This window comes from Anas acuta, chromosome 1 (genome assembly GCF_963932015.1).
Source record: "Anas acuta chromosome 1, bAnaAcu1.1, whole genome shotgun sequence".
NCBI lineage: Eukaryota > Metazoa > Chordata > Aves > Anseriformes > Anatidae > Anas > Anas acuta.
In genome coordinates this window covers 137424514-137436864 of record NC_088979.1, presented here as the reverse complement: position 1 = coordinate 137436864, position 12351 = coordinate 137424514, and the positions used below count along the sequence as shown (strand labels likewise).

Here is a 12351-nt window from a genome sequence, read left to right as displayed (position 1 = left end):
TTCTAGATGTTTTTAAGTGTCATAGGAAGGTATTTGATATTGATAACAATCTTTTTCTGCTTGCGTTCTGAATTAACAGAAGGTGTCTGGGACTCCTGACACGTTTGCTGATGCATAGAGTAACTGGTCAAGAGAAAGAATACCAAAACTAGATTTGAAGGAAGACTTGATCTTTTGCATTTTGGATGTGAATCACTTGCTACCTAGTTTTGCACAGTTTCCATTAGACCATCACCTCTGTGTGCTCTCCAATTTTCCATTTTGTGTCTGGTAGCAGTGGGAGGATGCTGATCTCCGGCTCCCAGTCATAATTTCTCTGCCTGTTTCTGGGCCATGTTTCTCAGACCTTTCTTTGTTGGATAAAACTCTGAACTTCATTGCTTTTTGAAGATGTGCATAAAAGCAAAGGAATTGGTGCTGCAGACCGATATCATTAAATATCACGGAAGATCCAGTTCCATAAAGAGCTGTTTTTGCTAATTGCCGATGAGTGTTCTTAACACCAGCAATTAGGCATAAGGCAGCAGTAAGACACTTAACTCTGATAATCAAAGTGAAACTTGCTGTAGGAACATAGGTGTTATCCCCGTAGATCAGACTGTAGGTCCATCTGGGTTTGCATTCTGTCCCTGCTAATGAGCTGTACTGATGTGTAAGAGTAATTAATGCCACACTGAAGTGTGATATTTAGGAACCCTTCAGTATTTCTGTGTTTAATATTATAATGCTACTTTTTTTCTGGAAAGTAGTATTTGCTAAACTGTTGAGACCAGCCTATTTTTTTAGAAATGCTTGAAGGCAGTAAGATGAAGAATAGCAGGGAATGATGACCAGAGAAAAGAGAGGAAATGTGGCCTCTCAGCAGCTAGATCCACTCTTGACAGAACAGTTCTGACTTATATTAAGGTTTCCCACAAGCCTGATTGGTGTCCATACCTCTAGACTGAAGTACGTTCCATCTCCTCTAAGATCTTTCATCTGAAAGATGAGCAGGCAAACATATGAACATTACATGTGACCATTTCAAGAAGACAGTGTAGTCTTTTGAGGTGTGCATGTGTGTGCAGAGAAAATATTTAAATAATTTCTTGTGATTTCAAGCAAATGTAAAACTGCTTATTTGTTGCTAACATTTCTCTCATTTGGAGTCTCCTGAAACAACTTGCTCCTGTTCTCCTAATGGTGAAGACAACACTAAAGTTGTGTGAGGTTGAGCTGTGCCCTCAGACTTTGCGGATGACAGCCAGCACGTTCAGCGTTCCAGTTCATTGCCATGGTTTATACCCTGTGTGTCTATGGACTTGAACTCTACGTCATAAGCAATGGATATTTTTAATGGGATTTGTACTCTCTTGTCTGAGATGAATGCAGGCCCACACACGTTGTAAGCTTTAATTACTTATCCTCTGGGGTCTGGTGCACATATTTGCATATGCTGTACCAATGGACCACCAAGATTATTCAATTAAATCCTTGCAATGGTTTTAAGAAGACCTGTAATTAAAGTGTTAATGATGGCTGTTTACTTTTACAATAATTATTTTTTATAAATTCTCAATGTCTGCCTTTACTTCATAAGAAATAGGATCTATTGTGAGTGAAAGCCTGAAATAAAGGATGTATCTGAACGCGGTGCCATGATTAAAATTAGTAGATATGCCATCATTTCAGCTGCTTTCTTTTGTCAGATTGTTAAATATTTCTAAGCACTTCCCAGATGATAATACTTCTACTTTGCAGAAGCTTGCCAGGCCGTTTTCCTTGCTCAGTAGACTGGGGAAATGTCTAGTTGTGTCCTAATATATTCTGATAAAAGATTTCAGTAAGCATGGCTTTCTTCTAAGACTTACTAGGTAATTAACAGATAAGTGTTGATATTTAATAAAAATGGATGTGGTTGTGGAAGTATGCCCACTTCTAAGGCATTGGAAAAATCATCAAGAAATTATGGAAGTCATGTAGCTGAAAACAATGTTATGTTGTTACACTCCTGCATAAAATGTTGGCTAAAATAAAAATGGGATTTGCTTCACTGACAGCATGATTCACCTAATGTTTGAAATAAATAGATCATTAATAATAGCAGATGGGATAAGGGGAAGATATTCATAGAAATTTGTCCAAAGGAGAAAGCTCTCAAGAGAAATAAGGAGTTTAACTATTTCTGTTAACACATAGCAAACTGATTGCTGATGTGCTTAGCTTGATTTGTGAGGCAAGGCAGTGCAATTTCACCAAGTCTCTTTAAAGTCTGCCATTGATCTTGAGGTACTAATTTACTGAAATAAAAATATATGTATGTATATATTGCATTTATAACACAATAAAATTAAGCAGCTTTGCTTTTTTGTAGTTCTACAGCAAGAGTTTAATGGAACAATTGAGTGGTGCTGTAAATGCTACAATTATACTTCAAAAGTGTTTTGTAAAGGATGTCATTGCTGTAAGTTTGAGACAAACAACATTTGGAGTTATATGATACGAGCTTAAAAAAAAAGTACTGAGCAAGTTGTGTCTTCTAACAAACAATCAAGCAGTCTTGAGTGAAGATAAAGAACAGCTGAAATATAAGGTAACCAGAAGTGGAAACAAGGTGAAATACGAGCTCTGAGAGAATGAGAGTTTAAAGAGAAAGGGTGGTTATTTCAGTAATCTGTATGTTTCTATTCAAGAGTAGTAAGTAGGGAGGGGAAGAAGACATGACAGTGAAAGTATGGAATATTTGCACAAGAGTGGAAAGTTGAGGAGGGAAATGCATGCACAGTTAAGAATTTTTGTGGTGTTCTAATAAAAAAAAAAATAAGGGGGGAGTGAGGGAGAGAGAGATAAGGCTGGTTTATGTGCTAAATGTTGAAAATAGCAAAATAGCAATCAAGCAGCAGATCATAAACTGAAAATTCATAGTGTGCTCTTTTCTCTGTGCTTAAGGGAAACAGCCCTGCAATATGGTGGAAATTAGTATGAAAAGAAATTTCATACATAATGTGTGTTGGGGGGGAATAACATTAGTTCAGAGAACTGATAATAAGCAGAATTACAGCAATTTACTAAATACCTAGATTTTGTGAAAATCAGTCACTTGCTGTTCTGGAATATTTGTTCTATACCAGAGAGCTCCAAAGTATATGTAGGATTTACTATTTCTGTTATTAGATCTGTTGTTCTTGTGCCTACATCCACAACTATTTATCAGTGAAACAGAAGAGTTTTCTTTATTTTTTTCTGTCTCTGAGCTCTATTGAGCTCCTTTTTGAACCACAAGTGGGGAGGAGTCTGGACTGAATTACAGGATAGTCATGGTTGTCAGTGCTTGAGAGGTGAAGAGAAGTGATGGTCTCTTCAAGCTAAATGGAAATTAAAACACTGCACCACGGCTTTGACCTTATCTAGTGTAATGAATTGGAGACATTTAGTTCTTGAAACCATGTGAGCTTGCAGAGTATTCTCAGTTGAAAATACTTTTGACAACAAGATTATTGTTGGCATGGGCCAGATATCAATGTTAGTGTGTGTGTGTGTGTACACGTGTATATAAAGCAGCTTAATTTGTTTGCGTTCATTCTCCTTGTTATATTTTTTTTCAAAGCATAATTATTGGAAAACATGTAAAATTAGTTTAAGGAACTATTAGAGTAGGTTTCTCTTGCAAAATAGCCCTAGAATTTATAATGAAGTAAAATGGAAGCATAAATCAATATTGATTTTTAAGTTCGTACATCTCTCTCTAATATTTTCTCAATAGTGCATTTCACTTATGCTTCCAACACTAATAAATCATGAAGCCCAGGCTTGCAGAACTAAGCTCAATAATATGTGTTAGAGATGATACTCCGTCTAGTGAGCTTTGATAAAAACATTTAAAGCTGTTATACAGCTATAAAATAGCTAAATGTTCACTAAAAAACTTTTACTGAAAGTTATGCTTCAATTTGTGGAGGGTGGCTAAGAAAGCCTGGCTCCTGTCTAATTTCCAAATTATAGTATCTGGTGTGATGAATTGCTCCAGGTTGAGGTACGGTTGTGAGCTTGCAGTTAAAAGAGACAAATGCACATAGACCATGTAAGTTCAAGTCGGGGTTATTTCTGGTTCTGAAAACTTATAACATATAAGTAAATACCAATTAATATTTTCTAGTTAACTCTTCTTAACTAAGTTAACTCAGTGGCTTTGTGTAGTCTGCTGTTATGACCGATCTAGCTGTAGCAGCAAAGAGAGCTAGCTTGTTTTATCAGGACAGCTGTTGTCTGTCAGTTCTTGTCCTCCAATATTCAGCTTTTATTTCTTCTGCCCTCACTGCCTCTTTAGGAGAGGCTGCAGCTTTGCTGGATGGGAGAGGTGGGTATTTGGGCAGCATTAGTTGGTTGGACATCTGCCGTCAGTCTTTAACAGGGAGAGGCAGTAGCAGCTGGATTGGAGCATCCAGTGTTACTTCTGGTCCACAAGCCACCTGCTGAACCATATTACTCCAAATCTTATTTTTCTTTAGAAAATACATTGTAGGCTTTTAATACAAAAGGGTTATGTTACGCTAGTTTCTGGAAGCTCTCTATGTAGTTAACCGTTAAGGAGCACTAAGATTTCCAATATCTAATCTGAGATTTACAGATAGTTGTGCCTTGTAAACACCTACCTTCCCGTTTTCTCAAACAGTCTCAGGCAGCAAACAATGTTGTAGCCATTTTTACTGTAGAATAATACAGAACTGACAATTCTCTTCAACTGCAGTGCTATTATCAAACTAAGTTATACACTGTACACAGGGCTTAAAATGTATACAGCAAAATCTTACGTACATTGGTGACACACAGCAAGTACATTTCACAAATTGGTACATTTTTGTGGCCTGTACTGAATCTTAGTATCTTACAACTTCCCAAATGTTATCTATAAAGTGAATTAGACATTCCCCTAAACTTTTGGGAAAACAATGTTAATTCTATCGTGAGAAGGCTTTGCTTTTATATAATTATTTTCATTAAAATATGAATCTGGTTTTAGAAGGGTCCCACTGTAGGAAAGGGTTATGCTTTCAGGGCAATAGTGTTGTGTTTTGTTGTTGTTGTTGTTGTTTGTTTGTTTGTTTGTTTGTTTTTGGGGGGAATAAATACTAATATCTTATGAATATATGTTTATTTTGAGAAATAAATATCAATAATGATTGAAATGTTGTATAGAGATGTATATAGCTGTATAGAGATGTCCAGGTGCTGTTTTACTACAGCAGCAGCAATGATACCCAAACTCCCATGACTGTAACGGCCTTCCTTTGAACTGAAAGAATCTGGACAACAGACTTGTTGTCTGAAAAACCTTAAAGCAGATGAAGAAATTGGTGGCAGCAGCACCTATAGATTAGTTGTTGCATTGTCTGCCAAGAAAAATTAGAGTTTTGCGAGCACCTTCCTAAGTATGTGCATGCCCAAAGGATCCTAAATGCTTTGCTTATAGCAGTGTATGTGATGTTATACAGGTCTGTCAGCACTTTGTGTGCTTTGAAACTTACTGTCTCTTCATACCTTCTTTTGTAGAGACTCCCTGATGTTAAATTACTGTACTCGTATGTCTTTGAGTGAAGCCAAGCAATGTGGTTTCCAAAGTTGTTGTTTAAAAACTTTAATTGAAAAAAGACTCATAATTGTAGAGTATGACAATACTGACAAAAAAAAAATGCTTGCATATGCTATTTACTGTACAATGTGGCATTACAGATTTAGTAAAGCAGAAGACTTTGTACAACCACAGACCACATCCTTTCTAACAGTTGTGTAGGGACTGCATTTACTTAAATTTTTTCCAAATTCAGACAACTTTTTATTAGATAACTGTAAGTTACTGCATTTATTTCAGCTAGTAATGAGACATTCTTATGTTAGAAAGCAAGCATACATGGTAAAAAATTGCTGATGTGATTTTTTTTTTATTTTATTGTTTTTCTTAGTACAGGAATGAAATGCTTCAAAGAAGCTGAATGAAACTGGACTGGACTTGTCCTTATATGTGTTTCCAGTTTAATCTTACCTTCAAATGTCAGTGAAAAAAAAAAAAAAAAAAAGGCATTAATCTGGAGAAGAGAACTTCATTGGTCATGTAATTTTTGCCTTATCTGTAATTTTAAAATATTTTGTAATGAAGCATGTATAAAAAATGTATAAATTTGCCTCTCATCTAAAGTATCTCTATGTACTGTGTGACATAAAAGGCTTGCATGCTTGCATAATACAGTCTCGATTGTCAGACTGTAAGTCTTACCTAAGGCTTAGAATAAATGTTAGGAGGCAGATGTCTGGTATTCCAGTCTTCTGAATTGTATTCTTCAGCATTGCCAAAAGGAGCAGTCTTTCTAAATTACAGATAGTTTTGTTGAAAGTTGTGTCTTGGTTTATGATTTTGTTTGTATTCTTTCAGTGAAGTAGAACTCAGCCTTTGCTTTGATGGTCACAATGAGAATGAGCAAATGAGAAGGTCTTAGTATTTAGGGCCATATAAATAAAGTGTATAAAGAAAGGGCATGAGAGAAGCTTTGAAGTGGCATCTAGCTTTAATTTCAGTGGGAGAAAACCAGATGCGTCTCTGGGAGTTCTGGTTCAGCTCTGTTTTTTTGGTTTTTTTTTTGAGAGTACAGGGAACTCAAGCAAATCATACAATGGAGAGACACCAAACTAGATATCCCCACCCTAGTACTCAGATCTTTCTCACCACTTTCACCTTGGAGTGAACTGCCCTGTTCCAGAAAAGATAGTGTGACCATTCAATTTTGTGTGCATCCTCCTCTACCAACTGGATATCTTTTTTTTTTCCTCCCATTTCTAGTGCTATAATCTGAATTGATTTCCTATCCAAAAAATCCTGGTACTAATAAAGATCATAGCAATTTCAAAATGACAAAACTGGACAGAATTTTCAATTTGATGATTTCACAGTGCTGCTGGTTAGAAGAAAACATGGGAATACACCGGATTTTGGGGTCAGCAATCCTGTAAAACACAAGGTAAAACCAAAACAGCAAGTGCCACTCCTGGAGTTGTGCATTATGTTGCTACTCACAAATAAAATAATATATCTGAATAATGTATTCGAGGTTTTTTTTTTTTTTTAGTAGTCCTTGTATCACATTTGGCTATCAAAAAGATTGCTGTTTACTATACTTTTATGGAGTAGATTAAAACCAAGATTTTTTAAACATGTCTAGCATTGATGAAAAGAAAAATAATACTGCCTTTTAAAGAGACAAAGACTCTCAAGGAATGGAAAGGAGAAAGAGTGGATAAGAAGGCAAATAATGCGAGTCAAATTCAAGGTTGTAGTCAACTTCTAACTTGAACAAGATAAATTCTTTTTCTCTGAGGGCTTGTCCATGTGCCAAAGCTGAGCTACCTGCTAAATGATGCCAAAGCCTGCAGTGTTCAGAGGAGTGGATCAGGAAGAAGTTTAGAAATTCAGAGAAAATAGGTCAAATTGTCCTGTTCAGTTGTCTTACTCTGAGATAGCTAAAAATGGAACTTATTCCTGAGCAAGCTATTTTAGTGTGGCTTTTTTTCTTCTGTTGTTTGATTTTGTTTAAATCCTTTTACAGCAGTTGACTGTTCAGGCCCACTATGGGAATCAAGAACCAAGAATTAACTTGATACATGCAAGAACTACGAATTATCCTGCTGCTCTCTTGTGTCATTTCAGTCAGCTGTGTCCATTTCTGGAGTCCAACACATCCCAGTGGAAAATGTTAATAGTTTGTGCCACATACTGAGTCTTGAGAGTATCCTCACGAATACTGATGATATATACGGGGAATTTTTTTCTACCTTTGCTCTAGTGTGTAGCAAGCCATTAATACAACCTCACTATGGATGCTAAAATACCAAAGGCCAGTTTACATCCTTTAGTATACGCACAGCAGTGTTTGTGTATAGTTACCCTGTGCTATCAAAGTATTGTTACCAAAAATTGATCAGAGACTTTTGTGGAATTTTCTTCCTTGGAGATCTTCAAAAGCTGCATCGATGTGGTCCTGGGCAACGTGCTTTTGGTGTTCCTGCTTGAGCAGATGGCCTCCAGAGGCCCCTTCTAACCTCAACCATAAGTGCGTTATTTCCATATGTCTTGGAGGCTTTATCGCTGCACAACCGGAAAGTTAGCATGCTGGCTTCTTGCTGCCTTTGTCAAAGTAAATCAGTCTTTACCGTGTAATAAAAGTACAGACACAAAAATATGCAGAGCTGAAACTCTGAATTGCAGACTGGAGTTTGTATAAAATTGAAAATTATGTTTTCAGTAAAAGAACATATTTTTGCTTTATTTCCCCTAAGATTTATTGATGAGATATAAATCTCGTGTGTAGACCCAAAGTTACGTTTCTTAGATGACTGAACAACTGTCTAAGTTGGATGTAGAAAAGATTGTGACTGTTGAGTGGTAGCTTTTAATGAAACTTTCTGTAAGATTTGGTTTAAAACAAATGCCTTTACCTACTGTTACGTAGGAGAGTTATGACAATAATTACCAAGATGCTCTACATTTTACGCAAGTATTTTGAGGAGTCTTGTCAAAATACCAGCTAAGTGAGTGCCAAAAATGCAGTATTTCAGATGAGTAATGAACAGGTTTTCAAATTGATTTATTTGAAGTCTATTCATCCAGTTTTATAGTATTTATAGTAGTCACACTTCTGTACAAGCTGATTTTCCAGCATTTACTCATGAGATTTCATCTCCTCCTAAGAAGAAGATAAAAAAAAAGATTGTTCTTCCATTGTCTCCCCTGTTTAGAGAGAAGTGACTGGGAAGATTTCTAAAATGCTAGAAAGGATTTCATATCCCACAGGAGAGCGTTTCATGTCTATGATTTTTTTTGCCTTTTGTATATAATGTCAGCTACACTTTGATACATCTCAATGCCAAATAGAGTAGTAAGGAAAAAAAATGTGTTTTGTCCAAAACCATTTTGATACTTTTAGAGTACTGATTCACGAAATGATTTGAGACTGAAACAAAATATTCTTAAACAGATCCGTCTTTGCACCCACTCTTCTCTCTACTCTTTTCCTCCCCATTTCCATTTTCCCTTCTGGTTTTGTATGACTGTCCCTCTAGGATCTTTGAGTGTTGCCTGTTCCTTTGTCAGTGTGGGCCGGGTGCACTCACACAGTTCCTGAGATGCGCTACCACTGTAGCAGTCTGATTATTGCTGCTCCTTGACCAGAAGTCCTGGTCCATTTTTTGAATGTTTCTGGACATCAGCTGATAGCCAGCTGTCAAGGTTTAACGTGAACAGTATCATTTTGTCAAAACCTATGAAGTGCTAGCTCATCTCCATTTTATTTTATGCTTGGTAGGAGAGTTTCTGAAATGTTTGAGTGAATAAAAAAAGGTTTTTTTGGAAGTGAAGAAGGGGGATAATTAAATAAATAAAGCAAACACGGGATGCTTCTTCAGGAATATTTAATTTTAGTTTACTTCTGGACCATTTTCACTTGAAAGGTGTTTGTGGGATCATGGCTGTTTGGAATGGTACAAACATTCTCCCAGTGGTCTGTCTCCAGTCCCCTCATTGGGATGGATGAGCTGCTCCAACAGAAGCTTCTTTAGAAGCTGACCTTCGGATTCTGCTGAATTTAGTGAGAAGATAAAGATTAATTACTGGAGTTCATCTCGTTAGCTAAGCTCCATAACATGTCTATCCATTTAGGTGTCTGTAAACTGCAGCAAGGGGAGGCAGAGTGTGCAACAAGCTAGGTTAGAATTCTAATCTTGGACTTCAGGTTTATGCAGATTCGTCCAACTATCCATTCGTGAAAGTAGAGTGAATATTTTATTAGGCTCTTATATGGAGGTAACTTGTAATTAAGTTATGCTCAAAAATTGCAAAGTGATTATGATTCAAAGGGATTTTCTAGAACCTGGGGAATGTTAAGATAGTCTTGTAAAGTCTAGGTTGTTTGATAAAGTGAGAACGGTAGAGAGCAGAACATTTTCAAGATGAGTTGTGCTTCCTAGTTTTGAAAGCTGAAAAGATGAGGCAAACAGGCAATAAAAGAGGTATCTGCTAAGGACAACGTGGCATTCAGGACTCCTGGTGTTTTGCACCTCTTCTGCCACCTTACAGCTGAAGCACATTTTTTTCCTCCAGGTTTGTTCTCTGTCCAGGAGTATTTTTAGGGCTGAACTTGTGATAAAAGAAGACATAGTGTTATATAAAATCTTACAATGAACAATAACTTTTAAAAAAGTATTCTTTGCAGAAGTAAATATTTTAAATGGAATTATTGTTTCTTCATCATTTACAGTGCTGTTTTCAGTTACTGTTGTTTTGCTTTCTGCATTATATAATTTGGATGACATTTATGCTTTTAACACTTTAAATAATATGAGGTGAGTTCATTGTGAAACACCTGTGCTATATCCACCTGCAGTCTGTGTTCATTGCCCGGCCTTAGTCTGAATACAGCCTGTGTGCTTTTAAATCACCGAACCAAGTTTAAATTTCATCAGTGCCCCTTTCTAGCTCTCTTCCTACATGACATAGGGGAGAGTTTCCAGGGGGAGTGTTGCAGTCCATCCTCCTTGCCCCTCACTGTGTCCCAGGCTTGCTGCTCTGCCAGTTGGCAGCTCCGCGCTTGCAGGTGTGTTCGCACGTGGCATGACTGGGGCTGTGAGACCCTGCAGCATGGAGGGACACCACAGGTACAGAGGCCCTGGTCTGCAGCAGGAATGAGCTGGTTGGCACGTCCTGGGGGCAGTAAATGCAACTCATCTTGACCCCATCCCTCCAATCCCCTCTTGGACTGGATTGCGCTAGTCGAAATATTTCCTTCTTGAGTGGCGGTAACTGATAGCTGTTGAAGTTTGGCAATTTCTTTTAAGTTCTGGGAGCTGCTGTGATACAGCAACAGCTGCGGTTCAGGAATAAGATCACGTGAAATGAGTGGTGCGTGTTGCTGAGAGTGAAGCTGTAGGCTGACAGGCTGCTTGGCACCTGAAGGTACTCCCAGGGGAGGCGCAGGGGAGCAGCGCATGAGCTTGTCATCGGCCAAAACAGACCTATGCCTGTGGCACCCTGCTCTGTTCCAGTCACGGGATAGTTATCTGCTTTATCTGAAGATTTTAACTGAGTGATTTTGTGTTTTAGGCTAGAAGACAATTGCCTTCAGTGTATTGTTGTTTTATCCTTACAGAGCAGTTATGCCTTAAGTTTGCCTACTCCTTGCATAGCTGAAGTCTTATTTAAAAGTATATACAGATTTCACTGAAGTAAAATATTAGTGATCATGTATAAACTAGTCATACTCATATGGTACTATTTTTTAAATTCAAAAGCAATACCAACCTAACACAAATGTCTTCTATTTTCAGAATATTCATGAAGATTTTTTGAGTAATTCTATCATCTTTTTATCATCCTTTTTTGTTTATGTGCGTGTGCTATGTCTTAACAAAACATTGGTAATGATTTTCACTGGTTTGATATACTTGATGTGTTAGGTTTATATACTTGAGCTGGAAATTTGAAAAATAATTTTGCCTATGAATTGCCTACAACTTGTTTCTTATCTCTTCTCTACAGTCATAATGAACGAAAAGTAACTTGTAAGCATCCAGTAACAGGACAGCCTTCACAGGACAACTGTATTTTTGTTGTGAATGAACAGTAAGTGGCTATCGAATTTTAATCTGTATATTTTATAGTATTGAGCTAAGCTTCAGTGATTGCTAATTGTGCCATTCAATTTATTTTTTCCATGTCAGATTAGCATGTGTAAAGTTTTATTTATTTAAATTGTTTGAAAGCAATATTAAATGCTTAATATTATTTTATCTAAAAAGACAAAAGCCATAACCCAAATTGGTTATATATGGTAGAAATGCACTTTGTTTAACTGAGTAGATTTCTATTTTTCACTTCAGTTATTCTACAGTGTTAACAAACAATGCATATACTATTTAATAATCCAACAAATGTCCAACAATTCATTTTTAATCGTATAGCAACAATCAAGTGTAATTTACCTTGCTTTATCTGATGGTTTTTCCTTTATTGGTTATTTTCTTGACCAGCTGAGACAGTTTCTGAACCATTGAGTAATAACTTGGCTTTGCTATCTTCACATTAATTTTGTAGCATATACAATGAAATGTAAAAGTGAGAATATAAGACCTGACTTCAAGATACTATATGTGGCTGGATATTGTGTGTCCAATTCATCATCATTGCTGTGACACCTCTTGTATCGTAGCTAGAATGGAAACTGCCAGAACTGCAGTATGTGAAATTGCACAAATGTGCATATTCTCACGGAAGTAGGGTAAAGCCATGTGGAGCCTTTGGAGAGCATTTCTTCCTGTTTGTCTCATGTTTTT

General features: G+C 36.9%; 1 protein-coding gene across 30 annotated transcripts in view; it reads left to right on the top strand.

Annotated features, from left to right (window-relative positions):
• PLEKHA5 (pleckstrin homology domain containing A5) overlaps positions 1–12351 on the top strand; it is a 168230-nt gene that overhangs the window by 88028 nt on the left and 67851 nt on the right. For 29 of the 30 annotated variants that reach the window (XR_011089709.1, XR_011089714.1, XR_011089719.1 and 26 more), the window contains one exon: positions 11558–11641. Coding sequence is in view for 26 of the 30 variants with exons in the window: in XM_068659453.1 (XP_068515554.1) it covers positions 11558–11641 (84 nt within the window). In the remaining 4 variants the exon portion in view is untranslated. Of the gene's footprint in view, positions 1–5939; positions 7060–11557; positions 11642–12351 lie in introns of those variants that run through there. The other variant, XM_068659543.1, reaches the window with a different exon arrangement.